Source organism: Pseudochaenichthys georgianus, chromosome 3, assembly GCF_902827115.2.
Source record: "Pseudochaenichthys georgianus chromosome 3, fPseGeo1.2, whole genome shotgun sequence".
Lineage (NCBI taxonomy): Eukaryota > Metazoa > Chordata > Actinopteri > Perciformes > Channichthyidae > Pseudochaenichthys > Pseudochaenichthys georgianus.
In genome coordinates this window covers 19,112,803-19,134,931 of record NC_047505.1, presented here as the reverse complement: position 1 = coordinate 19,134,931, position 22,129 = coordinate 19,112,803, and the positions used below count along the sequence as shown (strand labels likewise).

Below are 22,129 nucleotides of genomic sequence, written 5' to 3'. Positions count from 1 at the left end.
CACTGCAACAGTTAATGTGTTTATCATTTGGATTCTAGGTTGGATTCTCTAGCAAAAATAGCATATCCATGAAACAACACAGCAGTAGTGTAATGCAGGACATGGATAAGACTTTAAGGGGCAAAGATTATTAAACCGTAAGTCCAACCAATATCAGAACTAGCAAACTTTCCGAAGCATTCCATCACTATTGAGTAGAAATCACCAAAACACTCAGGAATTAACCACAAAGAGAGAGTTTTTAGTTATGGCTCGGTCGATATATTGTTTACATTTACGAACTGGTTGAGTTTGCCTTACTAAGACAAAACTCAGATGGTCAACACAAATAAAAATATATAATTTCAAGTCAATGTTTTCTAGTTTAGCAGCTGGCTAGATAGATAGCTAGTTAGCTAGTGATTTCAGAGTGGTACAACAATGAGGCTAACAGGAGGCTGGTGGCCATCTGAAGTGAAACAGTCCCTTCAGCGCACTCCCTAACGCTAGGAGGCTACGAAGCTGCGTGCCGACTGATCTCCTACCTTTTGACTTGTCTCCTTATGAAGGTTTCTCATTTCTCTAATTCCCCTCCTCGACTCCCCTCCTCGACTCCTATCCTCGTGTCTTATGCTGCGTTCACACCGGACGCAATCCGAATATTTGCTTCGCTCTAATCGCTCGAGTTCGAGCTCGAGGCTGCCAGCTGTGTTTACTCGCATCATTCATACAAGACGCGCTGGCTCGGGAGCTAATTACAACAAAATGAACATATTTTACCGTGATTAAATTGTAATACACGTTTCTAAATGATGCCGAAGTAACAACATACTGATACCGGTTAGTAAAAACCATGAATTAATGCTTGACAAGTCTGCAGACAAGAAGGCAGGCGAAAAACCTTTTAAAATGCTTGTTTTCTGAATGGAGCTAGGCTAAGCTAACGTTATATATGCTCATTCCACACTCATAACAACGGCCTACAGACATAAATAAAGCAGTGACTGTATTCGCCATGACACAGACAGTCTGTGGTTTGTACTTGTTTAACTTTTGTACGTCACATGAATTTGACGCTCGAGTTAAAAAAATGGAACTCTCGCGTTTGACGCGGCACAGTTCAATCGCGTGATTCGCGCCGCATCCACCGCTTCATGCTCGCCGTCGGAGCGAATTTGCGTCTGTCCGCGTCTCTGCATTGACTTTACATGTAATCGCCGCCCCCAAACATTGCATCGTCCATTTGGGATGGGTGGCGCAGTGGTCTGTGCATCTGATCATCAGATCAGGGGGATGCTGGGGAACTCCAGTTTGAAACCCGCTCCTGCCGCCACTGCGTCAGGCCGTTGTGTCCTTGGGCAAGACACTTCACCCGGATTTGCTCCTGTGGGTATTGTCCACAGTACATGTATAATATCAATGTGTACTTGTAAAAGCACCTCGATGACATCGAGGCGTGAAGATGGACGGTGTGGCGCAGTGCGCTGTGCAATGATCATCAGATCAAGGGGTGAAACCCGCCGCTGCTGCGTCTGTAAAGCCGTTGTGTCCTTGGGCAAGACACTTCACCTGAACTTGCTCCTGTGGGTATTGTCCACAGTGGTGACCATTGCATGTATGATATGTGTAATGTGTATTTGTAAAGCGCTTTGAGCATCTGAAAAAGCGCTATAATGTTGCAAATGTATTATCTTTTCAATTTACACACGGCATCTATTGCATGTCTGTCCGTCCTGGGAGAGGGATCCCTCCTCTGTTGCTCTCCCCAAGGTTTCTCCCATTTTTCCCTTTAAACTGGGTTTTCTTCGGAAGTTTTTCCTTGTACGATGTGAGGGTCTAAGGACAGAGGGTGTCGTATTGTCATACTGATATTCTGTACACACTGTGAAGACCACTGAGACAAATGTAACATTTGGGATATTGGGCTATATAAATAAACATTGATTGATTGATTGATTGATTGATTGATTGATTGATTGATTGATTGATTGATTGATTGATTGATATAATAAATGTAAGGAATTATTATTATTATCGCATCCGGTGTGAACGCAGCATTAGTCCCGCCCACAGGAGATGCGAGCGGAGGAGTCGAGGAGGGGAACCGAGGAGAGTGGAGGGGAAGCAGCAGGTGGTTAGAGAAATGAGAAATCCTCTCCTCTGAGCTGTCATTTTAAAGAGACGTCCATTAATGATGACAAGAGGAGATGTGTTCATGAAGACTTATATATTTACTTTTAATTCATTCACAGTGCGGAATAATGAGACACTAACAGGCTACAGATGCGGACATATACACACACACACACATATATTTATATAGGCTATATATTTATAATTTCAGATTCAAACAAGTATGAGAGCACTCTCATAATGTGAAAAACCACCGCAAGGGGTACATACTGACGGTTCCGCGGAGGAGCCGTGGAGGACCGTGGAGGACCCATCAGTGTATCCTCGATTATAGCTCCTCCAGAGAGCCTCCTCGATGCTCGATCCTCGGTCCTCGATGTGCATTTAGAGAAATGAGATGTCCTTCAACATGGCACGCTGAAAATCTATTTCCGGGTCACTACCGGAGGACCGAGGAGTCGAGGAGTCGAGGAGGGGAAATTAGAGAATTGAGAAACCTTCCTTATGTCAGGGAGTGAGGCGGAAGTAATGTGATGTGTGCTAGTAAGCTAATTATTGCATGATTTGCAACATTCAATTCACCAAATGCAATGGTAGCAAACCTGCATATAGGCCACTAGTTCAACCGGTCACCAAAACAAATATAGATAACGTTTTCTCACCAATTAAATAACGAAATTACCTCAATACTGACATATCTTTTCATGTTCCAGGCATTTTCAAAAGCTGGGAGCAATATTTCAAATTTGCCCAACAGCACTATATTGAAAGGTTGAGAAAAGCTCAACTTTATGCAAATGAACTCTAACGCAATGTGAGATAAGTAAAAGCACTACTCTGCTACACAAGAGTAGTGTGGATTGCATACAGTAAAGATACAGGACCACAATGCTAGTCAGGCTTATCCAGCTGAATAATATTTGTATTAAAACATTTATTGCTCACAAAAAGTAACATGCTTTCTGCAACATTCTCACAGAGCTACAGCTTCATGACCACCCAGAGACTGCCTACTACTTTGTGTTGTATTTGTGAACGCAAAATGGTTAGCACACAGCAGCTTTATCTACCAGATATCTATGACTTTGGGATGAATTCATTATTCTCCCCTCTGGGCAGATACAGGTAACCGAAGGTAAGTGCAATACATTTGTTTCAATTTGTACTGAAACTTGACTGCACTGGTCAGCAGAAATGTAGCGTGGCTAGCAATACATTGGTTTGTTACATTTAATGGAGAGATACATCTTGTTTAATTTGGTTGTGTGCTGTAACTGTAGAGATTAATGTCCCATGTTCTCTTGATTGTTATGTTTTTGTTTTTGCCTTCTGCTTTAAACCAAATTAACCCTTGAGGGACAATAAAGATGAACTTGCCTGAACTCAGAGTTTAAGTCATTAGCCTAAAGCGGAGCTATCCACCACGCTTTCAGACTTTTATTTTACAGTATATCCCACCACCTTCCCATGGGTAGTTATTAAGCCCTTTTCTGCCAGAAAGTACAAAAAAAGACATCTAGGGAAATAAAAAGGCATTAAATGCAACAAGGGTCCCGAGCCAAAAATTACACAATGGACATTGTGGTAATGTGGTATGTGCTTGGACTAAACTACACTGAACAAAAATATAAATGCAACACTTTTGTTTTTGCTCCCATTTTTCATGAGATGAACTCAAAGATCTAAAACATTTTCTAAATACACAAAATAACCATTTATCTCAAATATTGTTCACAAATCTGAAAAAATCTGTGATAGTGAGCACTTCTCTTTTGCCGAGATAATCCATCCCACCTCACAGGTGTGGCATACCAATATGCTGATTAGACAGCATGATTATTGCACATGTGTGCCTTAGGCTGGCCACAATAAAAGGCCACTCTGAAACGTGCAGTTTTGCCAATCCTGTTTGTAATATACATGGATCGGATTTTGAGACGTAGTCGTGGGGGAGGGGGTCTGCAATTCGGTGGACTAAGGATTGCACCACTGCTTTTTGCAGATGATGTGGTTCTAATGGCTTCATCGGTCTGCGACCTTCAGCACTCACTGGATTGGTTCGCAACCGAGTGTGAAGCGGCTGGGATGAGGATCAGCACCTCCAAATCTGAGGCCATGGTTCTCAGCAGGAAACCGATGGACTGTCCACTCCAAGTAGGGAATGAGTCCTTACCCCAAGTGAAGGAGTTCAAGTATCTCGGGGTCTTGTTCTCGAGTGAGGGAACAATGGAGCGTGAGATGGGCCGGAGAATCGGAGCAGCGGGAGCGGTACTGCAGTCACTTTACCGCACCGTTGTGACAAAAAGGGAGCTGAGCCGGAAGGCAAAGCTCTCTGTCTACCGGGCCATTTTCGTTCCTACCCTCACCTATGGTCATGAAGGATGGGTCATGACCGAAAGAACGAGATCGCGGATACAGGCGGCCGAGATTGGTTTTCTCCGCAGGGTGGCTGGTGTCTCCCTTAGGGATAAGGTGAGAAGTTCGGTCATCCGGGAGGGACTCGGAGTTGAACCGCTCCTCCTTTGCATCGAAAGGAGCCAGTTGAGGTGGTTCGGGCACCTAGTTAGGATGCCACCTGGGTGCCTCCCTAGGGAGGTGTTCCAGGCACGTCCAGCTGGGAAGAGACCAAGGGGTAGACCTAGGACCAGGTGGAGGGATTATATCTCTTCGCTGGCCTGGGAGCGCCTTGGGATCCCCCAGTCAGAGCTGGTTGATGTGGCCAGGGAAAAGAAAGCTTGGGGCTCTCTGCTGGAACTGCTACCCCCGCGACCCGACCACGGATAAGCGGGAGAAGATGGATGGATCCTGATTTATTTTTGCTTTATTATCATGTTGCAACATGAGGTGATGGTCGTGGATGAATGGCACAACAATGGGCCTCAGGATCTCGTCACGGTATCTCTGTGCATTCACAATGCCATCAATAAAATGCACCTGTGTTCGTCGTCCATAACATACGCCTGCCCATACCATAACCCCACCACCAGCATGGGCCACTCGATTCACAACATTGACATCAGAAAACCGCTCACCCACACAACGCCACACACGCTGTCTGCCATCTGCCCTGAACAGTATTGTCATACTGATATTCTGTACAAACTGTGAAGACCACTGAGACAAATGTATCATTTGTGATATTGGGCAATATAAATAAACATTGATTGATTGATTGATTGATTGATTGATTGATTGATTGATTGATTGATTGATTGATTGATTGATTGATTGATTGAACAGTGAAAACCGGGATTCATCCATGAAGAGAACACCTCTCCAACGTGCCAGACGCCATCGAATGTGAGCATTTGCCCACTCAAGTCGGTTACGACGACGGGCCGGAGTCAGGTCGAGACCCCGATGAGCAGCTGTCCGAGTGGCTGGTCTCAGACGATCTTGGAGGTGAACATGCTGGATGTGGAGGTCCTGGGCTGGTGTGGTTACACGTGGTCTGCGGTTGTGAGGCCGGTTGGATGTACTGCCAAATTCTCTGAAACGCCTTTGGAGACGGCTTATGGTAGAGAAATGAACATTCAATTCACGGGCAACAGCTCTGGTGGACATTCCTGCTGTCAGCATGCCAATTGCACGCTCCCTCAAAACTTGCGACATCTGTGGCATTGTGCTGTGTGATAAAACTGTACATTTTAGAGTGGCCTTTTATTGTGGCCAGCCTAAGGCACACCTGTTCAATAATCATGCTGTCTAATCAGCATCTTGATATGCCACACCTGTGAGGTGGGATGGATTATCTCGGCAAAGGAGAAGTGCTCACTAGCACAGATTTTTTTCAGATTTGTGAACAATATTTGAGATAAATGGTTATTTTGTGTATAAAGAAAATGTTTTAGATCTTTGAGTTCATCTCATGAACAATGGGAGCAAAAACAAAAGTGTTGCATTTATATTTTTGTTCAGTGTACATGGGCACCCCTACTTTACACATTTCTGACCCTTTAGTGGCCATATATAGTGTTGTGCAATAACTCCTAATCCTTTGGACAATATTGAACAATATTACATTTTTATGTATATATAACGTGTTAGACGCTTTTATCCAATACTGTGGACAATCCCCACAGGAGCAATTTGGGGTGAAGTGTCTTGCCCAGGGACACAACGACATGCTGACTGCAGTGGGACACGAACTTGCTATCCCCTGATTCAAAGTTCAGCGCACTAAGTTCAGCACACTATTCCACTGAGCCACAGCCCTATAGATTATAGGTTGTTGAGACATCTAGCGGACAGATAAACAAGCAGGCTGTGAATGCAACATTTTTTAAACCTGTTAATTAAGTGCCTACAAATTGAATTCATTAGGCAATAAGGCATTGAATTATTATATTAAAACCACAAGAAAATACCCCTTTAACGAGATGTCGCATTTTTATGAAAGCCAAGCAATAAACTGTTCGATAAAAACAGCTTCTGGTGAGGCATCAGATCATGATTTTAACTAAACACTCCCTGATGGGAGATGACAGAGACGAGAATCACCGTTAAAGATCATTAGGAGCTCTTCTTTTATTCATTTTAGGACAGTAATCACTGTAATCAGCTGATCAGCTTGCCCTGCCTCATTTCAGGCTGACAGACGTTAGGGAATAAGCTTTCCCATCTGCAAGAGACCATCATTAATACAATTCTTCATCATTAAAAACACCTCTGTATTCTACAAGGGTTGTTACAATGATTTTTGTATCTGCATCTATCATTTTTCTTTAAAAAGGCATCAACAACAACAACTTTTTACCTTGGATATTTGTCTGTCTTCATGTGATTATAAGAGTTTTGCTGTTCCCTCTTAAATCAACCTGCTTCATCTGTTTATATTTCATGTAGAAATGTCCTATTGCATCATGACCAGATTGCCTTTTGATAACTGCGAGAGAAGTGGCGAGAGCCGGTTGGGTTTACCTCTGGGTGTTATGTGCACATAGAGAGATTGTTTGTTATCCTGCTGTTAGCTCGCAGATAAGTGAAAATTACCTCTTTGTTTGGTTTCCATTTTTCTCTTTCTATGTTTTTTTTTTTCCTGTACGAATAAAAGGACCTGATGGTTACTGTTGATGTCAACCTTAGTTAGAAGGAATTAGATTTACATTTGGCTCCATTGTAGCTCCATTTGAAATTTAGAATTGCAATGATCAATTGTTAAAATGTTAAATTAACATTTTACTTTTTTGTATTCACTCAAGTGATGAGCCAAGTAGCAGAGCACAAACTGGTGATATTCTTAACTGTTTCTCATTGCCAAAAAATCCCTTTAAAGACGCACACCAGCAATTCATTGAATCCTCCTAATACATTTAGTCGATGTTGCTAAAGCAAGCTAAATTGATTATTTTGGCCGAAGAGCTCTTTTGTTAAAAACACACGACGAGCCACAATATGACATGTTTCTTCAGACCCATGAATACATAAAGACTAGCTTATTTTTGATTCCACCCTATTCACCATGCTGCAGCTCTAAACACTAAATAGCGGGCTCAGACTGTCCATCTGGAGCAAAAATTGCTGGGGGCAAGGCAAGTGCTGAAAATGAGAAATGAAACGGTCCTACAACTCGGGGAGGACACTGTTACTCAGAGTGGAGACCATAAGGCTCCCGCTGCTTCTAACCTCATTTTACGATCTCTGCCTGTCATCACATATGATTGGCAGCTGATATGTGCATCAACATGGGATGTGCAGAAGTTTAGCCGTGACGAAAAAAGGTGGAGATGAAAGAAGATTGGATAAAAAAAAAGAAAAGCTTTGGAAGAAAATACTGAACAATTACAGAAATGTTAATAGCAAGGGGCGTGGTTAATGCCTTTGTTTTTACATCTAACAAATGAGCTTAGGCCACAGACCGGAATGGGATATTGGAAATTATTGAGAGATGGAGCCTGGTTTTGGACTCATAGGATTGTTTAATAAAACCATTTAAAAACTGTGGTATACTTTAATGAGAAGCATAACTAAAAACCTGAAAGATTCAATGTCTACATTATGTTAGAAATATAACCCAGGTTCATTGGCATTCACCAAGATATACCTCATCTTAAGAAGTGTATCAGAAATGCCATTGTCTTGCTCCTGTAGTTCTGGGAATGGTTTTGGAGGGCAGAGTGGTAATACAGAAGGTGGTTACTTTCTTTCTGTTGTTGGCTAAATTGTAGGCCCTTTGTTTAAAAACGTTCTTTCTTTTTTTTCAACTGTGAGCAATTGTAGAAATTGAGTGATTTTACAAGCGCCAGAATAGGTGACCTCTGAATTACCACTGTGGTCTGTTTGGGGTAATGGCAAATGTGAAACGCTCCAGCAAATCGAGTACTTATTTAGAAGAAAAGTCTACAATGTAGCTGTACAATCAACAGTTTGCATTGTGAGATGAGGAGAGTGAAAGCAGTGGTGTTCGGAATGTTTGATATTCATCTGGGTCATGGTTTTACAGGAACAAGCTTGAACAAATGTTTTATAACCAGAATCGGACCCAGATAAATCAAACGTGGCAGAGAAAACAAGCATTTCCAGGAAGTTACAGAGAGTAGCGACCTCTTGCATATCATTTTCGATATAATTGTTTTTTCTATGGGATTTGTAGACTTTTTCACTTCTTTGTTGGTCTAATGGTGAGTTTTAGAGAAATTCTGAAAGAGCTTGGTGCAGTTTGAACAAACCTTAAACACAAAAGTGAACATCATAAGCCATGCCTCTGTTTTAGAGAGATAGAGAGATGAACTGGTACTTAACTCTGTGCTGCATCATCGTCATTTATTTCATAGCATTTCCTGTCCTACAATAGATTACTCCCTTAAGTTGTTAAAAATAAATCACTTCAGAGTGTCTGAGCTGGAAAAAAGACTCCTGTCTAACATTGCTGGCATCTTTCTTTACCATTAATTTCCATTGTAGTTTGATTAACATATCCTGATTTTACCTGCACAATTATAACAAACTATGGACTCAGACATGCAATGTGCATCAGCTATAGGTCTTTATTGGACAGTAGTGAGCTGTTTCAGTGAGGATTTAAGCTTTAAATGAGGTTAGAAAAAAGGATTTGATTAGAATCGACAGGAAGGTCGATTAAACGCTAATTAAGGACCACTTCAGTCCTAAAACCAATCTGCCGAGTTGGTATATGTTAAGGTTAATTGGCCTTAAAGCCTGATAAGAGGCGTGTTTAAAGATCTCAGCGATATCAGGATCAAGGTTGCATTTATTGTTACCATTAACTGTTTAACAATAATGATTTTGAGTAAGAGAGTCAATGCAGAGAGTCGAATATACTGACAAGACAGGTTTTACAGTTGCTGGGTTGCCTACATGTTGTTCCTCTTATATGTGTTCAGTAGAATTTCAAATAACCAGGATAGAGTTAACGTTTAAAATAAAGTAGATTTGGTTCAGTTTGTACGGAAGAGGATTAGGGCCAAATGGTAACATTTCTATGAGATCTGATAAAAAAGTACAATTTAATTTAATTTTTTTTTTATTTCGGAATTTAACGCCAGCGAAAGTGGCTCTAATCCCCTTAAATTTGTTTGACTCTGAAAAGCTGTTTTAAATTGTTTTAAAATGGTCAGGACTTATCTTTCAAGAAGTTATTACTTGAAGAAATCATTATATTTTGACTTTTGTCATGTACAATTAGCCTAACCAAACTTTGCCAACTGGTGTTGTATGGTAACACTAGGCAAGGGTACATGAATCACCATGACTTCATGCATAAAAAAGCATGAATTAATTCATGTAGTACTTCATGAACTATCAGTAATGTACAAGGATTAATAGTATCTCATGCATGACTTAATGCAGGAACAATACCTTAATTAATGCATCAACTAAGGTATCTCAATCATCATGACTTCTGAGTTATTAATGATGTCTTCTTAATATAGATCTGCAGTTAAAGTGACAGGCCAAAAAACCGACCAGTCACAGCAATTCCAAGTGTTGTAATCATAATTAACTAAGCATTATTTTGTCATTACTTCATGTTTGTGCCCCTTCAAATAAAGTGGTGACCCGGTCTGTCGGTCTCAGCAGTGCATGTATTGTGTTGAATTCAAAGTGTTGTAATCATGATTAACTACAAATCAATAAGTTGGCAGCTTAGGGGAAACCGAACTGAGAAATCTTTGAAAGTTATATAATGGACTTACTGGCTAGGAAACAGGCATAAGAAAGGACCTCTAGTCGTTGACTGAAGGGCATTCGGGTCATGTTTCCCTGATTGAACCACCAAGAGCTCACTCACGTCAGATATGAAGAAGATGGACGTTTCAAGATAGCCCTGTTCGTGCCTCACATCTATTATCATTATGAGTCAGGAATTTTCACTTGGAATCGCTGTGACTGGTCAGTTTTTTGGCCTGTCACTTTAACTGCAGATCTATATGAAGAAGACATGAACATCATTAATAACACAGTAGTCATGATGATTGAGATACCTTAGTTGATGCATTAATTAAGGTATTGTTCCTGCATTAAGTCATGCATGAGATACTATTAATCCTTGTACATTACTGATAGTTCATGAAGTACTACATGAATGAATTCATTTTTTTCATGCATTAAGTCATGCATGAATTCATGATGATTCATGTACCCTTACCATAAAGTGTTACCTGTTTTATAACCTACAAAAACAATTAAGGACACCTGACTGTCATCAAAAACCTTTCAACACAGTAACAGATTATTTAATTGCTCTCGACAGGTTTGTATAACATGATCGTGCTCCTAAATAACTGTAATGCCCATGACACATCAGAAAATAAAATACCTGCAGAGACAGGAATCAAAGGACAGCCAGACTATGTTCAAACATACCTGAGGTTAATTAGATACAATTTAAAATGAGGTTGTGCCCAAACACTTCAGTAATTACTAAGCAATAATTATCATTTAACCTACAATTCGCACTCAGGGTCTTTTTTTCTTTTTTCTACTGTAATGAATAGGACACCTTGCTGATTTCAAGCCTGCTTGGATCCACTACAATTATTAGACAAACGGAGCCATAAGCAATACAAGGAAGCCCCTCCTGACCCAGTTAGCCCAAATATAATGTGGACAAGTCCTGACTGAGGTCTTCAACCAGGTGCCAAGTAGATATACTCTAAGGCGCAATACTATCAGCTAAACATTACGGGGGAAAAGTATCTGGGAACCAAGAATGTCCCTGAACCAAATGTCATGCATAAAACATCCGATATCTGTTCAGTTATAATATAAAATGGCATATTTCCAAGAACTGAGCAGTTTTCTAGCACTGTACGATTGGAGCGCTTGCATCTGTTTATATAAGAACTATTTCACTTTGGAAAAAACTGACAGGTCAACAGATCGAATATGTACCCACAGTTTGATAACAAAATCCAATTGGATAGCATTGAACATCATTTAACATTGGGTCGGGCTGCATGATTATTATATAACTAGTCTCAAACACACGTTCTAAATTAACATGGTTGACTGACATATTTATGCTTAAAATGTGTGCTCTGCTCATGGACTATCCTTTATGTTGTCGCTCTAGTCCATGGTAAAAGGGTCATAATACAACAGTAGAAGAGCAAAACGAAAATACAGAAAATGTTTCATCCATAAAAGCAATGAATATTCGTGATAAACAATTGTTTTCTAAATATCAATTTTAAAATAATCGTGATTATCATGTTCACCATTATGGTCCCGACATTGGGACAGAGAAACGAGGTTGACAATCCGGGTTTCAATGAAGGATGTAATAAGTAGGTCAGTGTCCTTCTTGAAAAACTGAACTGTATTTATCACAGAAATGCCTGCAATGTAAACCAATGTTGTAAAAACTATACAAAATATATTAGACTCTATGAGTGTATAACACACATCTACCCAATTACCTATAATCAGCAACTCCACACGTCCGCTTTCCCTGATCTGGCTTTCAATTAGTGCACGGTGCATTATTCTGGTGAAAATCTATTCCCTAAAGAAAACCATCTGTTGTTTGTGAAAGACTGACTAACTGGGCGACTGCAGAGACTGGTCCCAGTGTCCAGCCAAAAATACTGCCAGAGCCCTCTCTTTCTCTTTCTCTCAGTGCTATTGACACTAATTGGAACACCACATTGCCCTTTTTTTCCAAGCCATTGGACCAGCTCTACAATATGTTCCACAGCAATTTATGCAATCACACTGATGAAATATGATATATATGATAAATATATATCATGTTGTGCTCAGGGCACAACATGATATATATGATATATATATATATATCATATATATCATGTTGTGCTCAGGGCACAACATGATTGCATAAAGCGTACATAAATCATATTGAATCATCACTGACCCAATCAGCCACAGGGGCTCCAGCACAGCTTCCACTCGGTAATCATGACCTGTCTGTTACAAGCCTTTTACAAGATAAACTTCCCTCAAACTTTTTCAAAAAAGACTTGGTAGTTGGGGTAACTTTGGCTGTGGTTGTGCTGTGGATCCATCTGGGTCAACGGGCCATGAAAGCAGCACAAGTGTGGGCGAAGTGTTAAATAGGTCACTCACAACAGTAGCATCCTGTCCAACACTCACAGGTCAATTTTGCCTATATTAATCTCCTGTTTCCCACACTATCTGCCTGCAGCACCTGAAGAAAAACAGGGTATGGAGAGCAGCTATGAGTGTGTGCGTGGGTGTGTGTACCAAGTAAAAAGTGAGGTTGTGCATTGAATCTTGGACAGCTTCACCTCGGCAGAGTTGGCCAAGCTGCCCTGCGTTCATTCATACAGAGCCAGTGGCACATGGAGCATAACACTCTAGAAAATAAAAGCACACACTCGAACAATAGCATTCTGCCGATATTCAACACCCAGTGCAGTTTATTTGGGATTCAGGCTGCTGCTGTTGGTGCCAGTATCTTTGAATTTGAATATATTCATGCCAAAAAAGTAGAAAGAGACTCAGTGTTTCTCACCAACATAACATACAGGTGGGGAAAGCAAGCTGAGACAATTGAATGGTGTAATGTGAATTTAAATCATACTGCCTCCGAAAACTGAGCCAAACCTATATTAATTACAGAAAGTTTAAAATATGATGATAACATTTTCACTGCTGATTTTCCTGGCAGTTTGTCGGGAAGTGCAGCCAAGCAGGACCAAAACAGAACAGTCTTTCTCTCGAGCAGTCATCGGGATCTCTTCCCCTCTGTCTCCCACTCTGTATAATCACTTTCTTGACATCCTCTTTTAGGGCACTGACATACCAAAGAAGTACCAACACATATGTTGTAGTCCTTTATAGAGTGCTGAGAAGAAAACAAATGACCTTCTAACACTGGTAACACATCTTATTATCAATAGAGTTAATACTCTGCCACACTTTTCTTCCCATCATGATGCCTGGCTTTGAAATTAAAATCTAAAATGTGTGCCCTTCAGGGTCCTTTCACATGATAGACCCTTTGACCACCAGTTGTTGGGATTACACTAGATGCCATTGAAGATGCTGTAGTAATCCAACACAGACAAGAGCACTCCAGTGTGTCCAGGAAGAGCCCGAGCATTTGCTGCTTGGGACAGATTCAATGTGGAGTAATTATGAGGAGGCTCCCCTGAGTGTTGTGTCTCAGCTAATACTGTGACACTAAAAGGTGTGGCGCTGCATGGATTTGCTCACACTAACTAATGAAACAAAGGGCGTGAGTGTGCGTGTGTTCACAGCCACGGCACAGAAGACAAAGACATTTCGGAACTTGAGCAGCGCGACTAATGAGGAAGAAATTGTCAGCGTGCGTGTGTGCGTGCGTTACCTCTGAAGAGAAAGGCTTTGCTGCTGTTGTGAAGCCCTGCCACTTGGGTAATTCCATAGGTGGCATTTGCCAGGTCAAGTTCGTTGATGATATCAATCTGGTAGTCTTGATCTGATCCAAAAGCCAAAGCTGCGGGAGAGAGATGAAGGTTAGGGGAGCTGAAAGATTAACAGTTAGGGTTTAAACTAAACTCCACAGTTATTGCACTGCGTATGTGCATTGCACTGTTTAAAATGGAGTTCTGGAGGAAAGTCACACTGTTTTATGTACACGCAGAGTATTGCCTATAGTGCGCACTAACATGCACCGTATTTGCCCGCAGCGAACACCTGTTCTCCCCACGGACACGGTGCGCCCACGTTAAGGTAAAAAGTCCTATCTATTTTTAACATAAACGCACCCTGATTTTATTTCATTTTTTGAATCTGAAGTTAACATAATAAATAAATAAAAGCAATACAGTTCAGAGACACTACCATAAACACCTGACAAGCTCGAGCGCAAGGTGCAAACTGAGAAAAGACCATAAGGAGCGCTTTTCAGTCGCACCACAAATTCTCATTGTGATCACAGAGTGCCACAAGCAGCGTGTTCTTTACCTGCTTTGGTAAAAAAGAAAAGAGAAAACAAAGCCACGTAAATATCCATTTGTGTTTGGAGTTGCGCCGCTACAGAGTCCTCAGCTGTGCGCTCCTCTGCTGCTTATCCACACACAACCCGCTCTGGTCCGTCTGGCGCTGTGCTCACCTCGCCTGGATGTGGAGGAACGGTCCACATTACAAGAGCGGGGGTTCCCTCACAGCAAGACCACATCAATTTACAGTGTTTGGACGCGTCCAATCACTCCCTGCATGGCATCTACAGCGCCATTCACCCACGTTTATTCAGGATATTTTTTAACTGGACTTCAAACGGGGAATCTAAACATATTATTAACCATAAATCAAAAGAGATCCCCTCCGTTTAGACTACAGAAACTGCCAATTTCCGAGATGAGAAAAAGGCTTTACAAAGGAAAGTTAGCGAGTGGAGGATGTGTGACTTCTCTGTCATAGATGATTTCAAAGAATCTCAATCTCATGGGACAAATTAGCAACACTGCAGCTGACAGAGTAGGTTTTTTTTGTAACGGTATGGAGATGCTTTAGCCTGCGAAATAGAAGTTTTGTGAAATACCACCAAATTGGAGTCCTGCTTGTGCTCTTCTGCTTCACCCATCACTTACTGCAGATTCTAAATCAACCTATTCCTCCACCCCCTCTACGCCTCAGAGAATCACTGGGATTTATAAGCACTGCTGCTCCAGTCCTCTCTCCTCTGGGGTCTGTCCTTATTGAGAACCATTAATCATACCCCTCTCCTGGCCTCTAATGTGTGTACATTGTCAGGTTGTCCGGGGTTACCTGCATCTACACAAACCAGTGAGGGAGAGAACAGCTCCTTACTGATTATGGCAGTTACACTCAGTGTGTTCTACACCAGGGATAGTGTTATGTCTGTGTTGGGATGTCACCTTTCCATGCACTCAAATTAAACTGTAAACAATAGCAGCATTCTGCAACCACTGATCCATAGCCAAAAAATCTTCAAGGGGAAAATAAACACATTATTTGAAATTACAGGTTGCAGAGCAGAGAGGAGTAAAGGATCATTTAAATCAGTTTAGGCAGGTGGTACCGGCCTGAAAGGCTTTTAACATGTTCAAAAATATGCAAGTGTCTCTAGATCAGGGGTCTCCAAAACGTCGATCGCGAGCTACCGGTAGCTCGCGGGCAGCTTTTCAGTTGCTCGCCGCTCGATTATAGCGTGGGTTGCTTCTTGATTGTTCGGCCGCGGCTGGACAATAACGTTTTTTTATTTTAGAATTTTTTTCTGTCACACGAATATAAAATTGGTCCGTGACGCAGTGATCAAGGAACATACGTGACAGCGGCACAGCGACACCACACACGGAGCAGTCTGCTTTCTCCAGCAACACCAGTCCAGATCCAACAGCAGAATGCCCCGCTCTGAATCAGGCCCTGCCGCTGCGGCTCAGAGAGACACAGGGAGGGATTTGTGTTTTTTGAAAAACACTCGTTATCGTCATGTCAGGTTTTTGGTGGATTTAATCAAGTCTCGGATCGCAGAGTATGAATGTCCTCTTGCTATTTTCAGTTGATAAATACTTGTGTAAAGTTTGTGAAGGCAGGAGGAAAGCTTCCGCGATCACCGTCTCCTCCCCGTTCCTCCAAGCCCCGCCCCCTCCTGAAAATAATGAGTGACAGGCTGACAGTGACCCGATAGAAACTTTATTATTCACTTAATCACTGATTGAGATGATGAAGCTAACTTAGTCTCATACATTCATGGGATTAATGTAACAGTAAGACAGAGAATAAGTGTGCACCCACATGCACTATTTTTGCTTTGATATGCTGTTGTAAATACTCCTGTTGTCTGCTGTGTTCAGACTCAAGTCATGTTTGTGTTGCCACATTCAGGACATTCAGTGTCCTTTTTTTAACAGAAGACCGTTGCTAGAAGCTGCAGCTAGACTGCAGAATTATTAGTTTTTTGTTTTTGAGGATGGAACAATTCCACACACAGATATATGGAGGCTAGACCTATACAGATTTATTATGGTTTATAATTTAATGTCAAGACAAGGAAGAAGAAGAAGAAGAAAAAGATGGCTGAACTGTTCAGTGTCAATCCTGTGGAGATGGAGGTGGAGGTTATAAATCTCCAAAATCATGTTCAGCTTAAGTCTCAGCAAAACTCACAACATTTCTGGAGCCTTGTAGACCCAGAAAACTATAAGAACATTCACCAAGCAGCACTGAACATGTCTGCTTTATTTGGTTCTGTTCTGCAGACCTTTGTGAAGCAGCTTTTTCTGACATGAATGTCATGAAATCTAAATACAGAACAAGACTGACTGATGAACATGTAAATGACTCTATTAGAGTGAACCTAAGTGGGTCCAGCATACACCTCTATGGTGGACTCCATGCAGTGCCATTCATCTCGATAACTGTAAAAAATAATGAATGCACTTATTTGACCATAAGTGCATACAATGCTTGTAAGGTGGTGATTAAGGACATTTATGTGAATTTTCAGTGAAGTACTTACTATGTGGGCCATAATAATATGTGAGAAATGTTCGTTTTCTTGGACCTTGATGTGAAGTTAAGATGTTTGATAAGCTTTAGGTATTGCAATTTCACACGTGTACAAAAGTATAGCTTAATTCAACTGATGAGCGCTATGTGAATAAACGTAAGCGATGTGATGCAAGTAGCTCTTGGCCACTTTCATTTTTTCAAAGTAGCTCTCAGATGAAGAAAGGTTGGAGACCCCTGCTCTAGATCATCTGCACTTTCTGTCTCTTTTCTTTCTCCACTGGGGCATAGCAGATGTACATCCGGGCTCAAGGTAGAAGGAAGATGTTGCACATTTTAACATAAACAGGATGCTGGTTTTACTCTAATGGTCCAAATGGCCCCAAATCGCACATGCATGGATAAGGGTTAAAGCCTGAGGACTTTCCCTTATGTGACAAACATCCAACGATATACAAAAACTGTACATTGTGAAGTCTATACTTGATACAGTACATAATGTAAGCAATGTTCTCTTTCGCCACATATGGCGCATTTCCACTGCAGCGGGTAGCCCCGTTTAAGCGTCCTGGACCGTCCTCAAGCGGCCAGGCCAGTTTTTGGTGGCATTTCCATATAGCCTAGTACCGGCTAGCGGGTACTTTTTCCCTCTTTTTCCGGCCCCATCAAATCGTGGTTTTTTTTTATCAGACCAGGCCAGGGCTGTGACGTCAACACTCTCGACTGCTGATTGGTCAGAGAGAATCGTCACAAGATCGCGCGCGAGTTCATCCCTAGCGTCGCATATATATTTAGAAGCAAGCTTGCAGCATTTTTATAAACAGCATTTTGTAAACGGAGGAGCTACAAAAATGTCTACGTTTGTTAAGAAAAGCTCACCGTGGTCGACCGAGGAGGTGACGACGTTCCTTCATCTCATTGGGGATGATAAAATCCAGCGGGAGCTCGACGGAACAACAAGAAATGTAAAAGTGTTTCAGGATGTCTCTGCACAGATGTCCGAACGCGGATTTTCGAGGACTTTCCTGCAGTGTAGGGAAAAACTTAAAAAGATGAAGAGTGAATATCGCCTAATAAAGGACAACAATAACACGAGTGGTGCGGGTCGCAAACAATGGAAGTGGTTCGACTGGCGTTGGGAGGGAGGGAGGCCTGGACTCTGCAACGGCTTTACTGGAGTCCCTGCAAGGTACGCTCACTTCTAACAAAGAAGTCTATTTTATCCTTACATCAATGTTCGACAACCCATGCTTTTATGGAGCCTCGAAGAGCTACATAGCTAGCTAAGGCAGATAGCCTTAGCTAGAGCTATTGTTTGCTAACACCATATGTGCCATTGTTTACGTTCAGTGTTTCTTTTCTATAGTTGTTGTTGCTATTTAGTATTGTGCTGCAGTAGTTTGTGGAATTAACAAGTCATTTTGCTGTTCTAGATGATTACATTGGGACTCGTGAGGAGGAACATTCCCGACCAACGGTTGATGGCAGTGTTCCGTCCACTTCGTCATTGAATCCAGAACGGACCCCAGCCGAAGACCCTAACCCGACTCAACCACCAACACCGCAGCGTGTGGTTCTAGGTAAGAAATAGAAATGGCAAAACGACTGGAATTGTGTTTTGTTTTTTTAAACCTTGGATCATCCATCGTCAGTAATTAAAATAAGCTATACCACTGTGTGGAAATGCTGTTACAAGTAAAGTCTTAGCTAGTAAGCAGCTAGTACAGTTGTGTGTGACATCCAATCATATACATATATTTATATTCATTATCAACAGGCTGGACATAATGTAATTCACTTTCACAATCACTGTAAACATCTAGGGCCAGAACTTTCTTTAGTTCACCTTACTGTTGTTCTGTTTATACATGTTATTCTTATATCCTTGTGTGACCTGTACCTGTCCTGTGTTTTTTCCTTATTGCTAATTATTATTATCTTATTGTCACCCAGGCAAGAGGAAACGAGGAGGAGAGGATCGGGCCCAGCAGGAACGGCACCATGAACAGCACATGGCCCAGCAGGAACGGCACCTGGACTGGGCCAAAGCGTCTACTGAGCGGAGATGGGAGTTGGATGCGGCCTTGAGAAGGGAGGAGGCCGCCTTGAGAAGGGAGGAGGCCGCCTTGAGAAGGGAGGAGGCCGCCTTGAGAAGGGAGGAGGCCGCTCAAACAGAGACCTTCAACCTAGCCTTCCTGCGCACTCTTGGCGAGGTGCTAGGGGGACTGGGCAGCCGACGTGGCCCGTCTCCTCCTCGTCCAACTTAAAATAACATTAATAGTTATTGTACATATTATATATATTTTTTCTAGTTACTTTTTAAATTTGTACTTTCTTGTTTATTTATGTTCTTTAAAATGTTCATTTTATTTGTACAATGCCATGTATAGTTATGCTGGCTGCAATACAGTTTATAATTTTTAATTTGTATTGTTTAATGGCATGCCTTTTTGATACACCATTTTTTTTTTTGTATACTGCCATCATTAAAGTACTTCTTTGACTTATCTTATCTCTTGTTGATAATGAATGGCACCCAACAGAAAAAAAATCAGATTCACATAATCTTGATTTAGAGAAGATATAAACATACATGAATTTATAAAGGAATAACAACACCATCAGTTAGGAAAAAGCCCCTTAGTTTTAAGAGATTTAAAGCAAGAAATTGAGTTTGCTAGCTTGAGGTCCTCCTCTAAAACATTATTACATGTTTATTTTGTAATAGTATTAAGAATACATGATAAATATATAATACATGTAGACATTTCTCAATTGTAATACCCTCGTTCTATTAGACTCAAACAACACATTCCTTATATATTTCAAAGACGAGAGAACAAGAAACCTATAACCCATTCAAGCAAGCTTTTAACATGTCTAGAAGAAAGATTGAGGTTATATTTTAATATATTTTATATTGTGGATACTTTGCCTCCATCCAAGTTTACAATTGTCCACACTATTTTACACTTGCATTTATGAATATAGTTTTGCTGTGTTTTACACTTTAGTATTTATGTTTATAGTTAGCTTTGATATTTGCTTAATTGATTAGAAAGATTTTCTTTTCATGATCTGATATTTCCTCAAATGTTCTTATTATGGGGCAGTACTTACTGGTGCTTGAAATTCAAATATTCAATTCAGATAATATTTGTTTAAAACATTTGACAAACACATGTATATGAAAAAAAAAAAAAGGATTTATTTATGTTCAATACAATGAATACAATACAATGCATATTTAGATATTCAGGTAGCGCATCAAACCCTCTCTGATGTCAGTGCCCTCCTCCTCTGCCCCATGAGCCACTGCTACCCCAGGCTCTGCGGCTGCTGGTGCATTCCACCCATCATCATAGTCCTCTCCATGACTCTCGCAGAGGTTATGCAGAGCACAGCATGTCAGCACCATGGATTTCACAAGTTTCACATCACAGTCATTTCTTTTCATGAGGCAACGCCACCTTCCCTTCAGTCTACCAAATGCGTTTTCAACCACTACCCGTGCGCTGCAAATGTTCTTGTTGTATACGACATGTTCTGCTGTCAGCCGTCCAGTGTCTGGGAAAGGTTTTAAGAGCCAGCTTTGCAAGGGATAGGCATTGTCTCCCAGCATGTAATAGCCAGCATTCACCCCACCAATGTCCCTGGTGCAAGGTGGAAAGTAGTTGCCACGACTGGCTAACTCCCACAATGAGGACAGCCTCAAAACCCGAGCGTCATGCATGCTCCCAGGCATTCCTGCAAACACATTCCAGAAATGTCCCTTTCCATCTACAACTCCTTGAAGGATGATGGAGTGCCAGCCTTTCCGGTTGAAATACTCACAGTGGTATTCCTGTGGTGCTAAGATGGGTATGTGTGATCCATCAATAGCACCTACACACTGTGGGAGCCCCCACCGGTTCTCAGTGTAGGCAGCCATTTCTGCAAACTTCTGCCGGTCTGGTGAACGAATTAGTTCCGGTACTAACAACGCCTCTGCAGCAGCACAGAAGTCTCGCACACACCGGCACAAAGTGGTGTTGCTCACTCCGAAGATATGTCCGATGCTTCTGTACTCTGAGCCGGTCGCAAGCTTCCACATTGCGATGGCCACTCTCTTCTTTAGAGGTATACACACGCGGAATGTTGTGTCCCGTCTCTCCATCGCTGGCCGCAGTTTGTTGCACAGGTAGGTGTATGTTTCCTCAGACATCCTGAAGTTATCCACCCACTGAGTGTGTGAGAAAGATGGAACAATCACAGACCACCACTCGGTAGCTCGGTCGAGCATCCAAACACATGGTCTGCGGCGACGTAACTTCTGAAATACACAAACAAAAGCATACATATTTTAATACGTAAAAGTGGTAGCTACAATTAATTAAATATTTGAAACACTTTGGTCGTATTGTGAGCGTGAGCCTAAACACATGGCTAGTTAGCGAACGTTAGCTTACCGAGTAGTAAGTCCTGTTGTGGTCTCTGCAGCGTTGTAGGACTTCCACAACTCTCTCGTCAGCTTCTTCTGCATCTCGTCTTGCTATACGCAGCCTACTTTGGAACATCACTTTCCTGCTTGCTGTGATCACTTTCCTTCTTGCTGTGATAACAAGCCACACACCAAGAAACAAGTAAACGATCGCTTCCACATCCTCCATTGTTGTGTGTGTTTTGTGAGTTGTGTCGCATTGAAGATGACGCCACTGCAGTTTTACTCAGCGTCGCTCCGCCCAAAAAGCCCGCCAAAAAGCTGATCGCCCCGCCTACACTGCGTTGCTACGCCAGGTCCTAAACTGTAATGGAAATGCGCCACGGCCTCGGCCGGCCAGCGAGGCAGCCCGAGGCCTGAGCGAGGACGCTTAAACGGGGCTACCCCGTTGCAGTGGAAATGCGCCATTAGTGGACTAAGAAAGTTGTTCAAGATTCACAATATGTTACTTCCAGCGGATCACACTCTGTGGAAGACATACTGTTCACTCGTTGCCCAATCTTCAATGGTCACTGCCAATTACTGCATTGTCAACTGCCGTCCTTCCAATACCCCAGTTAGCATGGATTTGCAAAGATCAGTGCATTGTTGCCTCCAACAGATTTACATTATCCCTATTTACTTGAACTCATCAGA

At 41.8% G+C, this 22,129-nt stretch overlaps 2 protein-coding genes across 2 annotated transcripts in view; both read right to left on the bottom strand.

Annotated features, from left to right (window-relative positions):
* The window catches only part of LOC117468091 (protein kinase C-binding protein NELL1-like), a 363,350-nt gene extending 348,740 nt beyond the window's left edge, over positions 1 to 14,610 (bottom strand). Inside the window, exons 1-2 of the mRNA XM_034112071.2 lie at positions 14,506 to 14,610; positions 13,907 to 14,035 (exon numbers count right to left, since the gene is read on the bottom strand). Of these exons, the coding sequence (XP_033967962.1) occupies positions 13,907 to 14,035; positions 14,506 to 14,554 (178 nt within the window). The 5' untranslated portion in view covers positions 14,555 to 14,610. The remainder of the gene's footprint in view (positions 1 to 13,906; positions 14,036 to 14,505) is intronic.
* A 5,650-nt stretch (positions 14,611 to 20,260) lies between these two features.
* LOC139433575 (uncharacterized) lies at positions 20,261 to 21,217 on the bottom strand. The gene has a single exon (XM_071202638.1). The coding sequence runs from the start codon at positions 21,215 to 21,217 to the stop codon at positions 20,261 to 20,263; it is 957 nt and encodes a 318-aa protein (XP_071058739.1).
* Positions 21,218 to 22,129: the final 912 nt, after the last annotated feature.

Bases quoted from the DNA above. Each gene is read 5' to 3' on its own strand.
- LOC139433575 (XM_071202638.1), bottom strand. From the start codon at position 21,217: ATGTCTGAGGAAACATACACCTACCTGTGCAACAAACTGCGGCCAGCG.